At 39.2% G+C, this 18,468-nt stretch overlaps 1 protein-coding gene across 1 annotated transcript in view; it reads left to right on the forward strand.

The window, feature by feature from the left end:
* PREX2 (phosphatidylinositol-3,4,5-trisphosphate dependent Rac exchange factor 2) overlaps positions 1-13,845 on the forward strand; it is a 218,290-nt gene extending 204,445 nt beyond the window's left edge. The window contains exons 38-40 of the mRNA XM_008150359.3: positions 2,832-2,934; positions 7,049-7,116; positions 13,786-13,845. Coding sequence (XP_008148581.2) covers positions 2,832-2,934; positions 7,049-7,116; positions 13,786-13,831 — 217 coding nt within the window. The 3' untranslated portion in view covers positions 13,832-13,845. The remainder of the gene's footprint in view (positions 1-2,831; positions 2,935-7,048; positions 7,117-13,785) is intronic.
* The last annotated feature ends 4,623 nt before the right edge of the window (positions 13,846-18,468 follow it).

Consider the following 18,468-nt stretch of genomic DNA (forward strand, 5'->3'; position numbering starts at 1 on the left):
AACTGTCTTCAATGTCTAGTTATATTTGCCTTTTTACAAAGGACAATTTCAACTCTGTGACCTTTTTTTTTGGTGACTCCCAAGAAAACAGTTGTCTAAAAACTTTATGTGGCATTGCATCTGAAACGAGCTGAAAAATTGAAGGTCCGTATTTTCCACGGTGGAGTAAAAAATATATAGATTTATTTAAATTTTAATGTGCTGTCTAATGTTACAACAGAGATCATGCTAGAAAGGAAACTGGTGGGTCAGACAAGAAATCTAGTACTGAATGGGACTTGCTTAGGATCCTGGCCTTTGGGCTGCTCCCTTCACTCTCGTGCCCAGGGTTAGCAGATCACTGTCACTGGAAATAGCTACAAAATCAACTGTTCTCTCCTAAAACCTGACTCTGCGTATACATTTATACACCACTGGAAAACCATGCACTACTCTTTGCGACCTGGGATTTTTCAGACAATGCAAGAATCAAAATGCGTCTTGCTAATGCTGAGCTTTTCCTTTGGACATTCAGATTGAGATAGTTGAGAGAAGATAAAAAGTTATGAGGCAAATAACGGCACATTCACAGTGAAGTTGTGGATTTGTGGCTAGGCTTTCTTTCATAAGCTCAGTTTAGGAAATGGACTTGTGATGCTGTGATGGAAACTCTGAGCCTTCATGGAGACATCAACCTTTTGCATTATCTCCCACATTGACCTGGTTGTCCCTTTTAAAATGTCTTACTTTTAAACAGTGGCAAATTAAGCTTGGGGCCTAATTGGAATATGTTGTTAATATGAAGAGCAAGGATAGATGAAGCCATCTTTTTTTGGATATGCTGGTGAAAGAAATTTCATACAGATATTTCAGTGTGATTAGAAAAAGATACCAATTTTTTTTTAACTTCATTCAGCTGGTGTAATGGGCATTATTGATTAAAATGTTAGGATCAGCCGAAACCGGTTTGGCTCAGTGGATAGAGCGTCGGCCTGCGGACTCAAGGGTCCCAGGTTCGATTCCGGTCAAGGGCATGTACCTTGGTTGTGGGCACATCCCCAGTAGGGGGTGTGCAAGAGGCAGCTGATCGATGTTTCTCTCTCATCGATGTTTCTAACTCTCTATCCCTCTCTCTTCCTCTCTGTAAAAAATCAATAAAATATATTTAAAAAAAAATGTTAGGATCAGTAAGAACTTAAAATTGAAGTAGAGGAGACCTGAAGAAGGAGAATAAGGTTATGGTCTGTCTGGTAACCTAACAAATGCTTTGTAAACAATTGGTTTTTACACATGAACTGTCAGTGATACCTTTTGGCTTTCATTGGCATACATTGTCTTACAGCAGGCAGGTGCATTATCAGATTCATACACCAAATCTTTGTAAACCTTGTGCACTACTGGAAGCTAGACATAAAACTTTAGCCTTTGAATATGGGTTATTAGTGCTTTCTGAAGAATTCTCTGTATTGTTAACGTGGAAGCTGCTTTTCAAGTCATTTAACAGCCAGTGGAACGCAACATGTTTCTCCTTAGAACGCAATTATGTATAATAACACAGTGGCACTTTGTCAGGTTCTTTCTAAATTTACAGCAGTGATATTTTAAATACTGTCTTCTCTTTTCCTTAATCATCAGTATCAAAAGCCACCACACATCCTAGACTGCTATAGTTCAGCCTCATAACCAGGGATAAATGGGTTAGATATTTCTCACACACACACAAAAAGCAATTGTATTATTGAACTTACTTTCATTTGTAGGGGAAAATTAGACCGATCTAGAAAGATACATGTGTAAAAATCAAACCACACGGGGGTAAATGCAGACATGGAGAAAATACCATAAAAATACTAGTAAATTGAAAAGTGAAGTAAAACATATCCACTAAAATAAATTTTAGGAAAAACATCTGAAAGTAATGAGCATTTTTATTAAATGTGTACAGAAATTACCCCTGAAAAAACAATTCAGAAACCAGCTCCTGAGAACATTAACAAATACTTAAATATAGGCTCTAAGAACCACTAGAGAGAAAAATATGAAAGACCATAAAGGGAAGGAAAAGGAAGAAGGCTCACCAATCATTGAATTCAGGGACTGAATTGTGAATTTTCTTGGGGCTACTCTGGGTACTGCATTGTTGTATAATTAATTAAAGGTTCCTTTGGAAAATTTTACAGTCTTTAAATTAAGTCCAAGAAATATACTTTCAAAAAATCAATTCTGATCTTAGTGACTATTAATTTCACTGTTTATTTTCTGCTATATTAGGCATAAATCAATATAAATCTATTATCAATATGAGTGGAAATATTAGGGAATCATTTTTTAATTGCATAAAATATCAGTAAAGAATAATATCTGGTAATAAAACTTATTATAATTTTGGTTATTTAATTTCCTGTGTACAAACTTTCCAATAAACATAGTTCATTATGGATTTGTTTGAAATTTAAACACTTAATTTTGGACCCCAACAGGGTAGCTCTATAATCTCTTTAGAACAGGTATTTTGTAGAAAAATCAATGGTTCATTGTCTAGTTGCTTTGATTTTGCCTGGTGCCTTTTGATTTTGAAATTAGTGTAGGGGAGGAAAATTAAAATTTCTCCTGTCCTTCTGAGTTCTTAGCTGATACCCCTGTAATAAAGGACATATTAACAAGAGAAAAATAAATTTATTAACATGTATACATCATGAATGCATGGGAGATACCCAAGGGAAAATGAGTAACGCTCCACGATGATATATTTGGGGGTGGTGTATTCTGCTACCTTCGTTAGTAACCCCAAGTGTCTTGAAGTGCTTACCACGAACTGGTGGGATTTGACTTGCCCTTGCCTTTGCTCACAGGTGCACCCTGAGCGTGACAGTGGAGCAGGCCATCATCCTGGCCAGAAGCCACGGACTGCCTCCTCGCTACATTATGCAGGCTACAGATGTAATGCGGAAGCAGGTGAGTCTCACACACTGTAGGGAGTTGAGTTATAAGACCTGGATTTGAAGGTTCCTTTGTTCGCTCATCAGATGTCTGACAAGTGCCTGGATGTGACGAGCAGTTTTCCAGGCTCAGAGAGTAAGTTGGAAACAAGAAACACTCCCAGGGAAGAAGACAGCACAGATGTCCACGTGAAGGTTCTCCAGGAAACTTAGAGAACCTGGAAAAAGGGTGTCTAAGAGGTCACCTGAGGAGGGAAGGGAGTTGGCCAGGCAAAATGAGCCAGGGTGGCTTGGGACCTATGTAAAGGAGAAGATACGTGTCACTTCCTGGGAATTGCAGGGAATAAACTGGGGAAAGGGTCGGGGAGAGGAAAGAACTGAGGGCCCTGCGCGCTTCTGGAGATCTCACAGGGCCTCACGGGCCAGATAAGCACAGACCTCGGTTTTTCATTTAGAGGATGAAGCACGCCATTGGACTGCCTGTAGGTCTCTGAAGTATGTGTGGGTAAGAACGTACTAGCTTATAAAGGGGATGAACATTCTATAATCCAAGAGCATTTGGAGTGGTCAATTGGTTTTTAACCCTTAAAATTCTTTGAAAAGATAGAAGCAAAACTGCACTAATATCCAATTTAGTGATTATTAGGAAAATGTGCTTACTCTAGTAGAAAAGACATAATGAGTAGAAGGACAAAAGAAGTTGAGAGATATAAAACTAAATTTTATTTATTGATTTTTAGAGAGGAAGAGGGAGAGAGGGAGAATGGGAGAGGAGAGAGAGAGAGGGAGAGAGGGAGGGAGAGGAGGGAGGAAGGGAGAGGAGGAGAGAGAGAGAGAGAGAGAGAGAGAGAGAGAGAGAGAGAGAGAGAGAGAGATCCACTTGTTGTTCCATGGGTTGATTTTTGTATATGCCTTGCCCTGACCAGGGATCAAACCCGAAATCTTGGAGCATCAGGACAACATTCTAGCCAACTAAGTTACCTAGCCAGGATGAAAGACAATTTTATATCTTATTCTGCCACCTTCTCTTAGGGCTACCACAGAAAATTGGTTTAACCAATCTCTCTACCTGCTGACTTGGTTTGAATTGTCCAGTGATAGTGAGGGACTTAATTTTTAAGATACACTTTTGTAATTATGAACTTTGTTTACTAAAGAGTGGATAATCTTAAACATAAATCCCTATGGGCTTGCGTCAAAAAAGAAACCCGAAACAACAACACAACAACCCAGAAGCAGTGATAGTGAGGCCAGCGCTGGCCTGTGGACTGCTCTGCAGACATGAGGTGCAGCGGGCACATACCCTGGACCTTCAGGTTGTGAACCCCAGACCTGAAGATTGAACACCCAGGTCTCACAGGGTCCAGGAGGGATTTGTTGCAAGGAGGTTCGACCCATGAGAAGCACGTGGCATACTGTGGTTCAGCTGGAAAAGGGCAAATACAGACGCAAAGGTGGCAGGTTTAGGAAGAACTTCTTGGGGTTCGGTTTTTAAAAGTAGGTTAAGGTGAACGTGCGATTAGTCAGATCTGGATTGGGATGTGGGCTCTGAAACATACAGAAAGAGACAAATCTTCTGTGTCACTCTGTTGCTACTAGATTAAAATTGCAACCAGACTTGTAGGAGCCATTTCAGAATTGTGGCTCATCGGAGACTATATTAACCTCTTTTATAATAATCTTTTTATAATAGTAAGGGGGTAATTATGAGTTGGCTACATATACATTGTAAGTATATAGACTTAAACACTCAAAACCTTTAACTTCTTATAACTGAAAATGAGGATAGAGAACATGAAAAAAGTGAAACAATATTGTGTAGGCCTTACTGACTTGTTTAACTGGTACAAGCTTCTTTAAAACATAATATACATACATTTGCATTAATACCTGTTGCTATATATTTATAAAACGTAATTTTAAAAGACTAACGTGTTACAAAGTCCCTGGTCGATTTCTAATTTGCACTATTTTTTAGTACTTATCATTTCGTCTTCCTCCTAATTATTGAATAAATACATTTAGATCCCTACCCCTTCCTGTGTTGCTTGTCTGCTCTAAGCTTTGGTGACATCTCTAAGTGGTTCTGAGAGACAAAGATGGAGTTCTACCTTCTCGGTGAAAGATTATGGAGCCCAGGCCTTCTCTTTAGAGAAACTGGAGTGGACTTTTGCAGTCTTCCTCCTGCTGCTAATCCTCTGACCAGGGTTCAGCAGCTTCAGGCAATGGGATTGATGGTTGGGACCAGTCTACAAGCCAGCACTTAACAGTGTGGGATCTGAGCAGTTAGGACACATCTGGAATGAAAGATGTTCCTTTTGCCTTTCAACCCCTTGGACTCCGTTTTACAGAAGACTGAATGGTTAGAATATTTGCCAAATTAGTGATTTATCATTTCTAAGATATTTAGCTTCTTTTTTTTTTTTAGGAAGAAGCTTTTCAGCATTATTTATTATTCTTATTTCTAATTGCAGTACAGTTTTCACGTACAGATTTTGTATATGTGCTTTCCGTAGAGTTGTTTGAATTAACTGCTTGAGTTAGTAGGTGACATAAAAGATAGAAGGAAGGGTACTGTGCTCCTTACAATTTTTTTGTAATGATTATAATAATCTTCGGCAGCACTTACACATAACCATCTGATCTGATTAATAAAATAATTTGAGGTTGACACTCCCATTTACATTATGAACTTAAGGTTTTCTGTCCAATAAATGATACATTTTAAATATTCTTTGATGGAAGCCAACCATTCTTCTTTGACCATTTTAACAAACACTGGGATTGCAAAGAATTCTGGCTCCTTAGCTACAGTATCAGAGCATTAGACTGGGCACCAGGACCAAGGACCAGGGAAGATGCACTTCTTGCCTAATACCAGACACCTGTGTAGGCAGATCACCGTGATACAGGCACCAACAGGCAAGTACTCTCAGGCGTGTACAACCCAGTGGCTCAGGACATAAGTCAGAAAACTAATAAAAAATTATGAGAATTCTCTATTTTGCTTTTACAAATTCTAAGTCTAAAATTACTTTAAAATAAAAAAGTGATTTTTTTTTTAAACTGCTTAATAGCATTTCCTAAATCCCTTCTCATCTCTCCCATCCCCACCCCCATCCCTTATCCCTTTTGCTTTCCTTTACTTCAGGGGTGGGGAACCTTTTTTCTGCCAAGGGCCGCTTGCATATTTATAACTGGCAGGCCATACAGAATTATCAACTTAAAATTAGCCTACTATATTTGGGCAAACAATTAACTCCTAACACCTTGGCAGGGCCAGACCAAATGATTTTGCAAGCCTTATATAGCTCGTGGGCCAGAGGTTGCCCATCCCTGCTTGGTCCACTTGGGAGAAATTTTCTTTTTCTTTTCTTTCTTCTTTCCTTTCTTCCTTTCCCATAGGTTAGAATTTGGTAGCAGGAGAGAGGGTTTCAGAGGTTTTTTTTAAAACTACTCTCCTTTATCTGTTCTCAGCCCCACACCCTGGTGTTTTGTTCTATGTAATAACTAATTCCCATTAGGAACTGAACAATGATTATAGCTTCATTCATGAACTTGACAGATTGTAAAGACTTTTTCATTGCTCATAGTACATTGTCTTTGTGCTATAAATGTTGAGGCAGAATTCTTACATTTCAGAGATCCACATGCAAATTGCTTTAGAACTATTTAAGAAATTATTTTCTTGATAAACACTATGAAGTTTAAAATAGCTAATTATTTAGCTAATACACACGAGTGTAATATAACTGTGATTTTTGTTCCACGAAAGTGAAGACACAGCAGATATTTATAACCTGCTCATTTCCTATTGTCTTATGCGTTGCTTGCTTTTAGGAATAAAGATGAGATGGTGAACAGGAAGCTGTTATTTCAACTAATTTCAAATAATTTAGAGGGCTATTGGAATACATACCAATCCTTTGAAGCAATATATCAGCATGTTTTAATTCTTAAAAGCATTACTTTTGAAAATGCTCAGGTGAAAATTTCTCTCTTCCTTCTCATCCAGTTTCCCTTGATGTTAAGTACATGGTTGGAATAAATACTCTGCACTCAAGTGTTAATGCTATGTTGATTACTAATGCGATGCAGAGCCGAGAGTGATTTTCTTTACTTTTTTTCAGGGAGCAAGAGTTCAGAACACAGCAAAGAATTTAGGAGTCAGAGACCGGACCCCACAGTCTGCTCCCAGGTAAGTGACTCCCCATGTCTGCTCTGTTCCACCCTCTCCCAGGCAGCGTCACTCACAGCTACTGCAACTGCTCGAGGCTATGCCCAGTGTAGACCTGATTATAGTCATAGAAATTGGCCTTGTAGACATTTTGTGGCTATGTGATTAGGCATAATTGCTCTCAGAATGAAATGGAATTCTAGCTGAAGAAAATTTAGAGGTAGCAAGTAGAAGTCTTGACATCATTTAAATTTTGCAAGTTTCATCATGAATTCAATCACAAAAGTCCACACAATTCCTATGAAAATGTATATGCCAACTGTGCCAAACTATGAAAATGCTATTTTCATTTATACTTTTATGACTGGCCATGCTGTTTGTTCCCTCTGGCGTGGTTGCCTTTGCCATCTGTGTCTGTATGAAACACTCCTGTTTAACCACAAAACCCAACGTAGATATCATTTCCCCTTGAAGTCTTGCTTGAGTTTCCTTCCTCTTTATGCTCCATTAGCATCTTGTATATTGACTGATGACAGCCCTGATTGTGTTACAATATACTGCTACATGTCTCCTTACCCAACCTGAATAATGAATTATTTGGGGGCAGGGAATATGTTGTTTTGATTTTGTTCATTGTTTATCATTGCTTACCTATGAATATCTGAGCTGATTTCAAGAATATATGAATGAATAAATGAATGAATGAGCTTTTTGTTTGTTACCAGACCAAATATTCACAGTTTACATGTCATCACAAGAAAAGACTTTAATTCACCCTTACAATAAATGAATATGGGAATAGCCATCAAAGTAATGTTGATTTGACTTCCCTGTAGGCAGTCATCTGTCTTGAAGTAGGGCAAAATTAAGTAATTTCTTTTACATTTGATTGTGTCTGTACTTTTGCATTTTAGCAAAAAGACGGCCCTTCTAAGCCTTGTTGCAGATGAGACACTCTGTTTCTATGTACAAAGCAGTTACCAGAGTTATAATGAAAACTGCAGCATTTATGAAGTTAAATTTCGTTCTGAAATACTGTGTGGGCAGTGAAAGTACTTTCAAAAAACAAAACATATTTCCCCCTGAAAATGGATGAAGTACTACTCATGTTCTAATTGCATTTATTTTTAGTGCTGACTCCTAATCCTGTCTGAGCTTCAAGTCTTGTTAATGTTATCTTCCATATTTGATTAGATTATAATCTAAGACTTTTCTTTTGCCAAAGAACCATTTCACGTAGGAATTACCTCTCTAGCACCTGGAGCAGACAGGGTACATTTAGATAATGAACCCAGTGCAGTGCTAAAATTAAAATAAGAAAACAAGATAACAGCTCAGCAAGGTCTTCTCAGCTAGAGCTTATACATGATAATAAACAGTTGGGTAGGATAAGACTTCCCCATCCTAATCAATAAACCAATAAGTAGCAGGCTGAATATAAGAAAATAAACTGATGAACTCACTCTTTTCTTTATTGGGTTATGTTTTAAAACACTTGAAATGAAACACAATAAAATGTGCCAGCTATAAAACTGACATTTTCACAAGGGAATAATGGCCCTGAGAGAGAGAGCTAGAGTAGTTTTTACATTTTATTGTATTTATCCTTTCATTCACTTTACAAATGTTTATTGAGGACTTATGAAATGCAAAGTACTCTGCTATCTCCTATGCTGAAGGAAAATACGAGATAGAAATAGTTTCATCTCTCAAGAAGCTTTCAGCTAAAGAGCTGAGATGAGTAAAATGTAACTCATAAGGAAAGGTAGAAGATAAGAGAGTGCTAAGGTCCAAAGAGTGGCTGGGATTCCCTCCCAGTTGGGAACCAGTATTCCTTCCCCAAAGACATCAAACTGAAGAACATTTGGCTCTTACAACCAGGCCATCCACAGGCAAATCTGGGGTAATATTTCTGCAAATGTCTTTGTGGGGATAACATTTGCTACCTCTGCCTAAGATAATATTTGGTTCTAATCTCCAACCCATCTCTTCATAGTTTTCCTAAAACCATTCACTTTCTTTCATTTTTAAAAATTCACTCAGCAAACATACATTGAATTTCAGCTTTGTGTTTGCATGTGTCAGGTGCTTTGTTAAAAACTAGAAATATAGCCTGGCCAGTGTGGCTCAGTGGTTGAGCATCAACCTATGAACCAGGAGGTCACGTTCAGTTCCCAGTCAGGGCACATGCCCGGGTTGCGGGCTGGATCCCCAGTAGGGGGTGTGCAGGAGGCAGTCAACCAACGATTCTCATCATTGATGTTTCTATCTTTCTGTCCCTCTCTTTTTCTCTCTGAAATCAATAAAAATATATATTTTTTAAAAAACTAGAGATATAATCTCCCATCAGGCACCAATGTGTTCAGTAGAGTGAATACAGTTAAGAGCTGTGACAGCAACAGGCACAGATTGCCATGAGAATACATAGAAGGGGCACATATCTCAGCCTAGGGATGGAGAAGGGAGGTTGAAGAGTAGTCCTGGCCCAGTCAGCATGGTAATCAATGTCCTGTGCAGCTGATGCAATGACACCGGTGCCTATGGACGCATCACATTCTGAGAACTATACGGAGATCTCTGCGATGGCTGAATGTGCTTCGAGAATGATGCCAGGTGAGGCTGGAGACATAGTCAGGAGCTGGGTCAGGAAGACACTTGTATGAGACATTTAACTTGTAGACCATAGGGAGGTATTAATAAACAATCTTCCTATCTGGAAGATTTAAATTTTAGAATTTGTCTCTGGCAACATTAAAAGGACCAATCAGAGGAGAGCTAACCCTGAAGTCAGGCACTTGAAAGGAGATTACTATGGTATTGAGGATGAAAATGAGAGGAAGGATTGGAGAAACATTTACTAGACAGAAATAATAGTCTTTGGACACTAATTGGAAGAAGAAGGTTGAGAAAAAGAAGATCCTAGAATGGCCACCCCATTTTTGGCTTGAGTGACAGGAGATGAATGGTTCCAGGTACAGAGAAAAGAGCACACAAAGAGGAAAGATGACGAACTCAGCCGGTACTATTGAGACTAAGGATCAATGGGACATCCATGTGGAGATGCCTTTGTGGGCAGTACAGATGAGGTTCTTCCTCCTCTGTTCATACATTGGCTTTTCAGAGCAATTAGCACATCTTCACCAAGAACCAAATATTACATTTCAGCTGGAATGGCACACTTGTCTTATTTTCTATTGCATTATGAAATCTTTAAAGGATTGTTCAATGAAAGCTTGATTTTTCTTTTTTTTGCATAACTAGAGGCCCAGTGCACAAATGAATTCATGCACGGGTGGGCCCCTCTGGTGGCCTGCAGGGATCAGGCTGAAACCCGTAGTCCAACGCCCGCCTGCAGCTCCTACCTGCTGCAGCAGCACTCGCCAGCCATGAGCCTTGTGTCTGGCGCCCTCCAGAGGGCAGTGGCCTGTGGGATTGGGCTGAAACTGGCTCTTTGACATTCCCCGAGGGGTCCCAGATTGCAAGAGGGCACAAGCCAGGCCAAGGGACCCCACCAGTGTATGATCAGGGCCGGGGAGGGACCACGGGAGGGCTCCAGGGAGTGTCCTGGTCTGTCTCTCTCAGTCCCAATTGGCCGGACCCCAGCAGCAAGCTAACCTACCGGTCAGAGCATCTGCCCCCTGTTGGTCAGTGCACGCCATAGCGACTTGTTGACTGCCCCCTGGTGGTCAGTACACATCAAAGTGAGCTGTTGAGCAGCCTTAGCATATCATTAGCATATTATGCTTTGATTTTTTGAACAGTCAGTCCACTGGTCACCGGACAACCAGACACTTAGCATATTAGGCTTTTATTATGTAGGATTGGGAGGCAAGCATACTATGGTGGTTAAAAGTGACAAGATGGTTAAGTCTCAGCTCCTGCTATGTGACCTTATTTAGTCATGTTATTTATCCTCTGAGACAGTTTTCTTTTGTGTGTAATGGGGAAATTGCCTAGCAATGGAGTGTTACTGGACTTTAGCCTTGAAAGAGGCATTTGCTTTGTGGTTTCCTTTAATTCAACTTGTACTTTGCCATGTACACAGATAAAGGGCGTGATCTATAGACTGCAATTTGAAAGTTCTACTCTGCAGATTTAGATTTGGGTGGAAATATCAGCTCCAACAGGAAAAGACAAAAGTGGAGCTGGGACCACACCTCTTTGTGCAGGGCCGCTGGTGTGCATGAGTGGAAGGAGAAAAGCAAGGGCCAAACAAAGACCTCCTATTACCTAACAATTTAGCTGCCAAAAAACAAATGCCTCGGTGCAGAGAAAAAGTCTAATTCTTACCTATTACATTTTACTTCCGAACTTCATCTGCTTTTCTAAATCCCCAAAGCCCCACAATTTCCATTACAAATGTGTCTGAACTCAAATAACCCTGAATCGCTTCCAAAAAGCCTCATAGAAGCTGAATCTGCCCAGCTCTGCAGTACCCAGAGCTATTATTTCATTAGGTGATCACAGGCAGTAAGTAGCCTTTTCGCCAGATTGCAAGGCAGACGTTTCAAAGACTTGCCTACCCCGTGGCATTAGTTACATTCTGTGTGAACATGCAGCTCAAAGAAATGGAATGTGATGGCTCAGCCGAGGAAGGACATCCTCTACCCAACTTACTGTGTCTGTTCCGCGTGGCTGCGGCCACTGTGCCTTCTCACTCCCCAGGCAGCACTGTTGGGAAATGAGGATAGGCATTCACGAGGGGAAGAACTTCCCAATTATTCTGCTATTCCAGCCCCGGGCATGCAATTTGAAGCAATACCATATCCTTTAGCTGGAAAAAAGCTGCTTAGAAGTCTATCAGGTCATTTTAATGTATTATTTTCCCCGGGAAGGGTGAAATAAGCTTTCTGATATCAGATGTCCTTATTTCAGTATTTATTTTCTTCTACGGAGGTGACACGTGGAACAGTAACCACCTTCCAGACTTGAAATACGTTTTACAAACCTCCAAGGCAATAACTTCTTGCATGTGTGTCCAGACTAGGAAAGTTCATTTTGTTAACTAAGTTTCTAACTCAATATTAAATCATTCTCATTCTTCCTCTTTGATTTAGAATTAGCATGGGATTAAGTATTAAAGGGAGAGGAAATTTTTAACTTGCTAAATTTGCCAACACTCATTTAAGCTGGGTTCACTTTAATGTGTTTAAAGGGAGTGAATATGGCAGCTATCCCTAGGTTTGGAGTGCTTTTCAAAGGAAGCAAAGCAGAAATCTGCACTTATTTTTTAGACCATGAAACTAAGGAGAACCAGCGTGGCCAAGGGCACTGTTGAGGACCACAGGTGGGGTCCAACATCCAGCCACCTTAGGCCAGCTGATGTTCTCTCAGACTATGCCTTACATCATGGGTATGCCCTATGTGGCCACTATTGCAACCATGTTCCTCTTTCCTTTGTTCTGGAGTTAGGATTCCACCACTCAGGGGAATGTGGAGCACTAGAATGTGTCTAGTCCTAGGTAGTCCCCTGAACTTGGCCTTGAGGCTGTATGGTCACAAACAACTAGACCTGGGATGAAAAGAGGGAGCGTCTCCCCATCTCCCGGCATCTCCACCAGTTCAGATGGATTCCTAGACCCACGTGAATCTCCACCTGATTCTGTTGACAGGTGAGGGGAAGGATGGGCAAAGCGGGGCATATATTTCTTCGGAAACACCAGCTAGTTGTACCTTCGATGTTCAGGACTCAGGACTCTGCCACAGCAGCCATTCCATATCGAACTGCCTGTACCACCAGATGGTACCAAATGAAGCCAATTTCTAAAAGTGGTCAGAAAATCAGGAGACCCCTAAGGGGTAGATGTAATCTTGGTACAAGACAATCATGAGAGACATGATGATAATTATCATAATAATATCATCTTGTGGAATTTAGAGAATCAATTTTGCTACCAGGGAGAAGAACAGCGGGCATAGGAGCAAAGCAGCTGGCATGAACAAGACAGCAGTGCCCAACCAGTCGTCATATTTTTTTAAATATTTTTTTTTTTTTCACAGAGAAGAAGGGAGAGGGAGAGAGAGTTAGAAACATTGATGAGAGAGAAACATCAATCAGCTGCCTCCTGCACACCCCCTACTGGGGATGTGCCTGCAACCAAGGTACATGCCCTTGACTGGAATTGAACCTGGGACCCTTGAGTCTGCAGGCCGACGCTCTATCCACTGAGCCAAACCGGTTAGGGCACATCATATTTGTGTGTACAGAGACACTGGTGTTTTCTAGAGAATAGAACAGCCCTGGTCAGTTTGGTAAGTGGTTAGAGCCTTGGCCCTGGGACCAAAGGGTATTGGGTTTGATTCCCAGTGAAGAGCACATACCTGGGTTGCAGGTTTCCCAGCCCCCAAGGGGGTGCGTGCATATAAAAGGCAACCAATCGATGTATCTCTCACATCAATATTTCTCTCTCTCTCTCTCTCTCTCTCTCTCTGTCTCTCTCTCTCTCTCAATCAATGGGAAAAATATCCTCTGGTGAGGATAAATAAAAAATTAAAAAATAGAACCGAAATTTGGGAATTTGCTAATTCATATGTGATTTTTAGTGAAAGAGGCAATATGGTCATGCCTCCCAAACCAAGAAATTATTGTTAGTGTATTTATTATACTAATGTGTTTGTTATACTAATAACAACACCTCCAGTCATGTCACTGGGTCAGGCCACGGTCACACTTTCTCATGCCTCTTTTAGGCTGTACAAGCTGTGCGAGCCGCCTCCCCCCGTTGGAGAAGAATGAAGAGAACCTCTAGGAACCTGGCGAGCAGAGCTTCTGAGCCCTGGACTAGACAAAGGACCGCCTGGCGAAACACTCTGCACTCAAAGAAAAGTGAATTTTTTCTCTTAATCTTTCACCATGGTGTCAATAACTAATGTTCAGCTCCTCCTGTGCTGGAAATAGATAGCCCTTCATTCAGACAATTCAGCTTCACAAACCGATCTCTCTATGTATTGACAGGAACTATTCGTTTTTAGGGTAAAATTCATCCCTGGATATTACAGAAAAAAATATCAGAGGACAAAATGAACCATCGTGCCCACTCTCCCATTTACTAAAATTATTTCATTGTGTTTAGTTTTATCTTCTCCAAATGGGAAGACGTAATAATGGATCTCTGAAGACACATGCCCACAGTTCCTCAACTGTGCAGAAATGTTACAGAAAACAGAGACTGGCGTCCTAGTCCTCAGTCCCTCTGCATCAGAGAAAATAGTTCCTGAATGAAAGGTGAAGAGCATGCTTTCCTCTTTCAAAGGGTGTTTTGTCCGGAGAGGAGAAGACACCGATTGAGGCCTCCATCAAGACCTTCTTCCAGCTGCTTCCCGGTGTCCTTCATGCTCCTGGACAGTTCCAGAGGCCAGAGCTGGACATGATGATCATTATTATGGGTCTCTGAAGTGGGCGTGGCTTTCTTGGGCTATGTGTACTGGTGCTGTCAGACGTGGCCAGGGGGTGGGAAGAGGCAGAGATTGGGGAGGTGGAAAAGAAGACGAGGCTAAAGGAGGGGAAAATAAGTCTATTTAAAAACTCAACCTTTAACTTAGATACTTAAAATTCTTAATTTTATAAAGGCTTTCATATAAGACATCAAACTCTTAAGAGAATACACCCTACCCAGCATTTTTTCTATCAAGGTATATGTATAAGATATGAAACTAAAGCTTTATTTGGTGAACTTTAAAAGGACTATTAGAGACCTTGATAATCTATGGAAGCACAAGACGTATTCTGTGCATAATTTTTATCATTTCTACCTTGATAAAATAATGTTGTTAGCATAGTGAATACAGTAATATTGAGTTTAAATTCATAACTTTCAAAATAATTAAAATGCCCTTATTGTGATTGTTATAATTTTATGAATTTGGACTAATTTAGTATGAAAAATGCTTTCAAAACTAAAGTATATATAAACCATTACTACACTTTAATTTATAAACTTTGTTCATGGTTTTCAAGCTATCATTAACGACCTTCATCACTAGCAGTTGTGTATTAAATAACAAAAATGCCATGTTTACATATGTATGAGCTATTTATATACTGGTTAAGGTAATATTGTTATTTGGCAAAGGATCTCTTAAGATTTTGGCAATAGATTCATATTTGTAATGAAAAATAAAGAAACCAACATCAGAGTTTTCAAAGAAAAACATTGAACATTTTGAATGTAATAAAGAGATGAGTATAACATAAATATTTATATTAAGTACATTCTTAGCTTTTAACATTCTCAATACTATCAGCAAGTGATCCTAAAGGTCCATGATATCAGCAAATTGTGACTTTCCACATACTGAAAATTTGAGTAAGTTCTATGTAGAGCTAATGAGTGAGCAAAACTGACTAACTAGCAGGTACTGTTCATTCTGTCATTGGTGTTTTCTAATCACTGTCCTGGCAGCAGTAATCTCTTAGAGGGATGAAAGGGTCCTTAAACAGTTTGGTCACACTTTGGTATGTTTCATGGGGGAATTACCTGCTCTTGTGGTATGTATAAGTTAGCATGTTTTTAAGGACTTACATTCTTTGAGATATAATGCTTTTACTATTACTTTAAGGGTTAAACATAGTGTAAGGATACCATTTACTTTAATAAGTGCTTGGCATTTACTAAATGCTCCAAAGTTAATAATGGTGTATATTACCATCAGCCTTTTTCATTTTTTATTATAATAAAAATTATAGATAACAGTTAAATAATTACTATGTGCCAAGCAATACGTACAAGTGCTTTACCTGTTCTTTTTGTTATTACTTCACTAATCTTCATAATGACAATTCCAGGTGGCATTCTTTTTATAACCCCCTTTTTACAGTTCAGGAACTGAAACAGAGAATGGTCCAGTGACTGGCCCAAGACTACATGACTGACAAGTGGTAGAACCAGGATTTTGAACCCAGGGAGTTTGCCTTTTCTTTTTTTACATTGATTTCAGAGGAGGGAGGGGAAGAGAGAGAGAGAAACATCAATAATGAGAGAGAATCATTGATCGGCTGCCTCCTGCACACCCCACTGCACACTGAGGATGGAGCCCACAACTCAGGCATGTGCCCTGACCGGAATTGAACCATGACCTCCTGGTTCATAGGTTGGCACTCAACCACTGAAACATGCCAGCGAGGCAAGTTTGCCTTCTTAATACATTATGGTTACCAGCAGAACTGTTGTAAATGTTACCAATTATTTCTTAGTAAAGTAGGAGTTATGTGGATTGTGTTGCCATTAAATTATACATCTTATATTGAGAAAAAAATGAATGGAAATAAGTAAAATGCCTTTAATATATGAAAATCATAGGATTTCCAGGACATTTTACCTTTCTAAATACATATTTTGAAGTAATCCAATGCTGTTGCAATCTGAAAAAAAATTCCTCAAATTAAAGATAACAGTTTTAGCTATATTTTGAGTCTGGAATAGTACATCATATAATATTTGACTGTGATTCCAAAGCAGTGGTAACAGTAAAAAATGTCTATTTAATGAGTGAATAAAAACAATTTTTCAATACCATGATGCACTTCTGTGTGACATTGGACATTTCACTGGCGTTGAGTTTTTAGAGCAGGTTTACCTAAATGCTCACACACTCCTGTACAACCTGAGTACCTTTAAACATTGCTAAAGTCTGCCAACAGTTCTTCCAAGTTCTGAGTTTGGACATCTCCCTTTCTCCACCTAAAAGGGAAGGGCATGCATAGAAAATGTTCTTAACTGGGGACTGGATTCCAAATTATGTGATAACAAGTAACTCCTAGTCATACACATTAAATATTTTATTATATCTTACAAAGATATCTTACAATTTCATAATTATAAATATGAGCAATTTTAGGAAACTAAAATTTTACATATATTGCCCATTACTATTTAATAAGGAGGAAATAAGAAAGAAAGAAAAATTTTGTATTATTTTCCTTATATTGTATATCTAATGTTGACTTTAGAGTATAGCTTGATTTTATGAGCCAGTATCCCAATCTTAGAAGTCTCATACTATTTCCTGTCTCTTTAAATCACATTTTTCAAGTGGTTTCAATTCAGTGACCACTCTTTTTGCATCCACGATGTTCAATTTAAAATTAATTTAAATTCGTATGATACTATAATATGTAGTTGGTCCTTGAACAACACAGATTTGAACTGCATTGGGTTCACTGACATGCAGATTTTTTTCAACAAATGCATACAATACTATAAATGTATTTTCTCTTGCTTGTGATTTTAATAACATTTTATTTTCTCTAGCTTACTTTATTATAAAAATACAGTATATAATACATATAACATACAATATGTGCATCAATCAGTTGTTTATGTTCTTGATAAGGCTTCTGGTCAAGAGTAGACTATTAGTTATGTTTGGGGGGACTCCCAAGTTGTACAAGGATTTTTGACTATGGTCATTTTTTAGATTTTCTACATTAGTGGTATTTACTAGTATTGAAACTAACCTTCAGTGTGTGACTAAATTGTTTCTAAGCTTTTGGAAACTATGTTTCATTTTTAAAGACGTACTTTCAAGAGAATTATTGCACTAAATTATAGTTTAATTACTTTCTCAAAGCCAGTAGTCCTTATTTCATTAATATGTAACTATATTAACCAATTTGCTGAATGAATTTTCAGTTGTTCTGCTTAATTATAAAGGCCAAAGCTTTTGAAATAGATGATCTGAACTTGGATTAAGAAAGCTATTCTGTACCCTATCAAGTGTTTGAAGTTTTCGTGATGAGCCTCAGAAAGTTTCACCCTGCATGAAGCCGAAGCGTTGGGGGAAAGGTACACGAGGAACTTGGGCCAAGAATGGGTTCAGGCTGATTCCTTCAATCTCCTTAGGCGCTGTAATGCCACAACTGTTGTTAGACTTCGGCTTTAGAAAATTTTTACTGCTTCAAAACTACCTTTGCCGGTGATCTCAGCATTCAGATTGCCAAGTCGTGCATGCGTGGAAGACGGTTCAGTATGGCCTGTGCATCGTCTAGCCCACTGGTCGGCAAACTCATTAGTCAACAGAGCCAAATATCAACAGTACAACGACTGAAATTTCTTTTGAGAGCCAAATTTTTTAAACTTAAACTTCTTCTAACGCCACTTCTTCAAAATAGACTCACCCAGGCCATGGTATTTTGTGGAAGAGCCACACTCAAGGGGCCAAAGAGCCGCTTGTGGCTCGCGAGCCGCAGTTTGCCGACCACGGGTCTAGCCTTTGTTGCATAGGCATATGGCCTGCTTCACTCAGGATAGCTGCCTCACTCACTGAGAGACACCTGAAGTCTGCTAAGTCTACTAATATATAAATATACACATTGATATTTACTGCTTCTTGTTTTTCATGATAATACATTATAGAAATTAGATTATGATGTCT

Source organism: Eptesicus fuscus, chromosome 19 (assembly GCF_027574615.1).
Source record: "Eptesicus fuscus isolate TK198812 chromosome 19, DD_ASM_mEF_20220401, whole genome shotgun sequence".
NCBI classification, from domain to species: Eukaryota; Metazoa; Chordata; class Mammalia; order Chiroptera; family Vespertilionidae; genus Eptesicus; species Eptesicus fuscus.